Source organism: Rhamphochromis longiceps, linkage group LG20, assembly GCF_057381845.1.
Source record: "Rhamphochromis longiceps isolate RC_006_pf linkage group LG20, R_longiceps_female_GT1.1, whole genome shotgun sequence".
Taxonomy (NCBI): Eukaryota; Metazoa; Chordata; class Actinopteri; order Cichliformes; family Cichlidae; genus Rhamphochromis; species Rhamphochromis longiceps.
In genome coordinates this window covers 22,764,039-22,770,038 of record NC_140576.1, presented here as the reverse complement: position 1 = coordinate 22,770,038, position 6,000 = coordinate 22,764,039, and the positions used below count along the sequence as shown (strand labels likewise).

General features: G+C 42.9%; 1 protein-coding gene across 1 annotated transcript in view; it reads left to right on the top strand.

Annotated features, from left to right (window-relative positions):
* The first annotated feature begins 1,085 nt into the window (after window positions 1-1,085).
* camta1a (calmodulin binding transcription activator 1a) overlaps window positions 1,086-6,000 on the top strand; it is a 161,860-nt gene continuing 156,945 nt past the window's right edge. The window contains exons 1-2 of the mRNA XM_085394333.1: window positions 1,086-1,181; window positions 2,491-2,558. Of these exons, the coding sequence (XP_085250459.1) occupies window positions 1,086-1,181; window positions 2,491-2,558 (164 nt within the window). The remainder of the gene's footprint in view (window positions 1,182-2,490; window positions 2,559-6,000) is intronic.

Genomic DNA, 6,000 nt, shown 5'->3' with positions numbered 1-6,000 from the left:
ACAGGAGTACAGTACAGTATATTTTAACGACACCAGGAGGTAAAATGACAGCAAAGATCATGTCAGTAGGGAGGGTGAGGCATAAACCTCATGCAAGTACAAACAACCTTGCACGAGGTGGATTCTGACCTAAGCGGGAGAGTGTGGATGGAGCTGTGTGTACAGAGAGCCTCCTCTGAATATTTCCCTAGTGAGAGAGCGTAGGCCAGAGGCAGTAAGGTCAGCAGATAGAGTCCAGAGCCAATTGACAGCTGCTGGTTTGACTTTGATACACCATCAGTGCTCAGCACAGCGCTTGCCCATTTCCCCCTCCACCCCTCTTGCACTAACCCGCAAGTGTGTTTGCTCAACCTGAACGCATGCTAGCCTCTCATTATGCCGCCCATGCAAACTTTGTCTCCTTGCAGCTGTTTAATGGCTGCACGTCTGTTTTTGTTTGTTTCCTCACCATAAGATTATTGCACCTTTATGGCTGGTCGGGGGGTTGGAATAATCCCTGGCATCTGTTCAGAGAGGGAGGGGTGAGAAAGAGCCAGAGGAAGGGCCATGCTTCTTTCTTTCTTTCTTTCTTGTTTGTTTAAATTTTTCTAAATATGGGACCATGTGGCCCTCTATTTCATCCTCTGCGACTGAGACTGGAGCTGTGGTTGGATTTTAAAGGCAAGAATGATGGAAAGGGCTTCGTGCTAACAGGCACAAAGGTCACTGAAGGAGCTTCTTGTTGCCGTTTATAACTCCCAGAATGAACACAAAATAACATCACAGGCACGTTAGTCCAGTTTAATGGATGCAGAACAGTAATGCCTTTTGATACCTGGTTAGTTTGTGTTTTTTCTTTGAATATTGTAATTGTTGTTGTTGGCTCAGCACACATTCTCTATGTGTTTTGGTGTCTATATAACAAGATTATTTGCTCATTAAATCAACAAGGTTGTTACTGTCTGCTCTTATACTTTCAATGCTGTTTTATTTTTCTGTTGCATAGCAAAAGTTGCCTGAGCTCCTTTAGAAAAGCCTCATCTCCTTTCTGTTATTTTATTAAGTCAAGATGCCATCTTGTCATGGCTTCTGTGCCTCCGGTCATTATGGCAGGAGAACAAGAACTTAATCAACAGGGCATTATCTCCCAGTGTGCACCTGGAGGCAACACTGCCAGTCATGCTACCATCGCTTTTTTGTTGGTAACCCTGACAGCCTGGAAACCCCTCACACCACACACCCTGCAGCATCCCCATGGGCTATCGCCAGTGTCTGTGCCAGGTCACACTTGTGACACGGCCTTGAAGGCCCAGTTGGTGCCTTCTTGCAGTGGTGCATATTTTAGAATTTTTATGAATTTGAAGAGAAAATGATGGAAGAAATGAAGAAATGGTCCTGGTTTATGTGCTTGCTTTATGCTGCCACACACTGGATGTGTCATATTTTTCCAGTTTGCACTTTTGAAACAGCTGCTGCTTTTGTTGACATTATTGCCCCGTGTGGGCAGGTGAAGTAACAGCATTTAGTCCCAAAGGAAGCTATTTTCAAACCCTATCCTCACAAACCAAAGAAGACAATATCTTAGAAACACATTTACTCTTAAAGGTTTGTTGACACTCCAACATGAGGTGAGACACGCATCCTTATAAACTGAAAAGACAGTGTTTTTGTGGAAGATGGCAGCAGCTCTGTCCTTGTGTCTAGCTCTCTCTAGTCTGACAAATGTTCTTGCTGAAGAGTGAATTACTGGCTGTCGCTGGTAATCATTAGGTTGTCTACCAGCATCCAAAGTGCTTTTTATTTCTGCCCATTAGTTTGGTGAGAAAATGGCCGGGTATGGTCCAGTGTGTTCTCCCTTACACTCAGACTGATGCAGTAGGCAGGGCAAGCATGGGAAACATGAAAGTGTTTGAAGTATCTCTATTTATGCCAGTGGCAGTTTGGGCTTTTTTTTAAAAAAGCATGGTGTCTATAGCATCTCTGTACACAACTGACTCCAAAGGATCTACTGCCTTTTCTGAAGAAGCAATACACACACATGTCAATATTGTGAGACTGGCGTGTAATTATCATTCAAAGGTTAAAGAGTGGATTGATCCATAGAGAAGTGTCAAGGGCAGATCAAAGGGATTTGGGGGAGGATCGGACCAAAAATGTTAAAAGCTGCTCACTCTCAAACACAGAGACGTCAATCTTTCAGAAAGCACCTTGATGTCCTCTGAGGAGAACCTGATCAAAGCTTTTGTAACAAAGATAGTCTCAGAAGATGATCTGACCTCAGTTGCATTCCACTTCTGTCTTTCATTTTACTTTTAGCAGTCTGCATTTACCTGGCTGAACTCCCCAGCACTGCCCCGGTTTCCGTCTTTCCTGTGTTTGCACTGCTGGTTAAACTGTCTGAATATCAATGAAGCAGTCTCACCGATGTATAACAAACACAAGAGAACAGTGATTAAAGATGACATATCTAAGCCTCACTCACTTCCTTCTCCTCTCGTCTCTTTTTCACAGGAGATCGCAGCTTACTTGATAACATTTGAAAAGCATGAAGAATGGCTAACGACATCCCCTAAAACAAGGTAAGACCATTACACTCACTGCCCTCTTTAAAACATAGGGTTTTTAAGATTTATAGTCCTGCAAGTATTACACTCTGTGAGTCAAAATTTACATTTTTGTTTTTTCCTTTTTTTTTCTTTCCAAGGCAATTTCCCTTATGCGCGGCTCAAAATTACCTTCAAGTTTACTGTAGGATGTTTAATATTACAGGGTGCTGATGGCTGTTCAGAAAAGTTTACAGTTTGCAGATAAATTATAGAATATTAATAATGACTAATAACTGCCTTTTAGCACTCCAATTAACACAACATGCACTGCTGCAGCATCTGCTGTGAATGTTATGTTAATGTGCCTCTATCTGTCTGCACATTCGCCACTCCACTGTCTAGGTCAGATGTTACACCCCCATGTTGAACAAAATGCCAAGAGCTAGTGCTATATTTGAAATAGAATCGTTTTTCCAGCATGGGACCTAATTTATTTTATTAATATATGCAGATACATATAGTGCCAATTTGCATGTCCTCCTCAGTTTTTCAGCAAATTTCAGCAAAAGCAGTTTAATGTCAGAGAATGTGTCTGTGGCAGCACTGGCTGTGATGCCATTATTTAACATACATGGTATAATGACTATTAATATATGCAGCTGTGATAGCAACCTTTTACATTTAACAGCATTAGATACATTTCAGTTTGAGTGTATTTGGATAATCTTTTTCGTATTATACAGCTTTAGAGTTGGCATCTTTGGCCTCTGTTGGACTATCAAACAGAAGTGTCGCACTGTAAGACCACAAAATCTTTTCTTAGCTCCAGCATATACAGCCTATTTAAACATGATCCCTTTTGCTTAAGTTTACATGTTCATGCATTTAGAATAAGCTAATCAATGTTAAATCTTTCTTTATCTTCTTTTTTTCTTTGAGTTTGAATTGCTGTGTTGGCATTATTAGCAAACCTCATCCGTGCGTAAGTGGACTCTGGGCTTACTGGCACAGAACCGATTGCTCGCATACCCTCCTCTCATCCACTGCCTCGGAGGGACATTGATAATAGTCCTGCATTAAAACACTACCAATTAAAATATGTTCTCCGGTTTAATTCTAGGCCAAAAGAGCATCAGGCACACCCTTTTTTTAAAATCAAGAATCCTTCCTTCTTCCCAAGCCACTTCTGTCTAATTTACCAAAATGAATTCAAAATCACACTTTTTTCTTTCGTGTGACCTGTGTAGTTGGCTTTACAGTCACCTTTATTTCCTCTTCAATGTATACGCATTCTTTTATCTTGCTCTAGTACCTTAAGTGACCTTAAGGAATAAAAAAGGGATCGTAATCAAAAAAAGGCCACGTTTTGGGGTCCTGGAGAGCTACAAATGTCACAGTACTGGCATCATAGTGCACAAGACAGGCTAAAAATGACTCTTGTGTGAGATGTGAGAGACTTGTGATCCAGTGACTTTCTATACAAATGGTCCTCAGTATAGTGATGGCCACAGTCTGTCACCACTTGCTGTATGTGATGCAGTGGTCTTAGTGTGCTCAGGGATTTCAGCCCCATGTCATCTCGTAGCACAGGTGCTGATATCTCAGATATGTCATCAGGGAGCAGTTCCTAGTGTACATCTACAGATCACCTGACAACACAATAACACATCTCATGTTTTAGAGTACCTGTCTTTTCAGCACAAGATGTGTGTGTTTACTCTGTATGTGTGTTTGCCAACAGGAGAGTCAGCGAGAAAGCTTGTGAAGTGTTTGTATTTTTCCAGATGTCAGTGGAAGAGTAGGGTGTAGTGATGGATGTCGGGGCCAGGAAAGGTTGGCGAGAGTCAAAGGATGAGGCGTATATGTGTGATTGATGGTAGCTGATTGATGGCTAGGCTCTACATGAAAATTTTCTGTTCAAGGTCACGGGTGAAAGGTCATGCTTGGAACACCTGTGCTTAAGTGATGCCTTATCATTTGTCATCACAAATCTTCAGGTGCGTTTCGGCGGGTGTATATGCATCTGATTGTGGGTGCACCGTGTGCATGCCTGTGTGTGGGTTGACCCCTGTGGGGAATAGGCTAAGTAGGCTAATTCTCCCCCAGCCAGGGCTTTTACTCCAGGTTAGTGGGGCATGATGGGAGGCAAAGATGAGCAGCAGGGTCATACACAGAGAAGCACAGCGCTACATGGCTGCACCGCATGCATGCAACAGCTCTGACACATGCAGGTCATAAAGATGGGAGTGGGCCACAGTCAGAGCTCAAGGAGCTGACACCAGCTGTTTGACCAAGGTGTCACGCGATGCTGTACATGCCTTGAATAGAGATGGCATCCTGTCAACACGAGGAAGATAAAACGAAGTGGACCTGTTTCATACATGCATAGACGTATCTCTGGGTTCATGCTGATGCGCATACAGTAACAGTACAGCCAGTGTTATCTTTTGCTTGGGTCTGTTTCTGTTTGTTTATCGTTTCAAAATCTGAAGCATGCCAGGGGAGAGTGGTGGAATGCTGAGTGATTGATGTTCTTAGCTCTAGTAATACACATTCCCTTTCAGATAGGAAGTGCAACAGTGCTTAAAATCAATACCAGTGTTCTCCCACTGACTGCTTGAACAGCACTACAGCTAATTCAGGCCGCACCTGTCAGAGCTGGGGAAATCTTTCCCTACTCGGGCCTTACACTTTAATTTACACCCACAGCCTCGCTGGCTTCCATTTCCATTAAAGGGAGAGCCTGGCATTATGGCTATAATGAAGGCCACGGCAAGGCTGTGATTTAAGATGGCCGTTACCCCGCACCTTCACTCCACAGGAGGGAACACACTTAAAGGGACAATTAGGATTTTCCTCTACTGCATCCTTCCGGAGAGCCATACTCATTCTTTCCTTTTGGCTTTTTAAAGATGTGACCATACTGCTTCAGTTGATGGGATCTGAAGGTGCCTGTGGGAGAAAGGTAGAAACAGAAGGAAGGGAAAAGAATTGCGGTTCCAAATCTAGACAATAACATTTGATGTGACCTCATCATGGGCATAACATTGCGCTCCTGTTGAGAACAGGCATTCATTATCCATCATAAATGACACAAATATCTCCTTAAGGGGCTGTTTAGAGGTGTTTGAATGCTGACAGATGGAGTAACTATTGACTAGATGGTGTCACAGATTGGTCAGCCCAAAGAGCTAATGGACACCTGTGTGTAGTACAGAGAGAGCTCGTTATCGTGAGCGTCCCCTGAACATCACATGGTTTCATGTTGAAGCAGTTGCACATTAGTGCTTCTTGTCTTCACTGTTTGTTTTATTGAACCGGTTAAAAGCAATCCGTTGCAAAACACAGCACAGAGACCCCGCTTTTACACCTGCTAGTCTACTGTATGCAGCGATACAGTAGACTAGCTGTAGCTGTTAGAAAGTTGAAGTGGTGGGTTGTGTCAGCTATTTGCTTTGACTTTTGCACTAGTTTG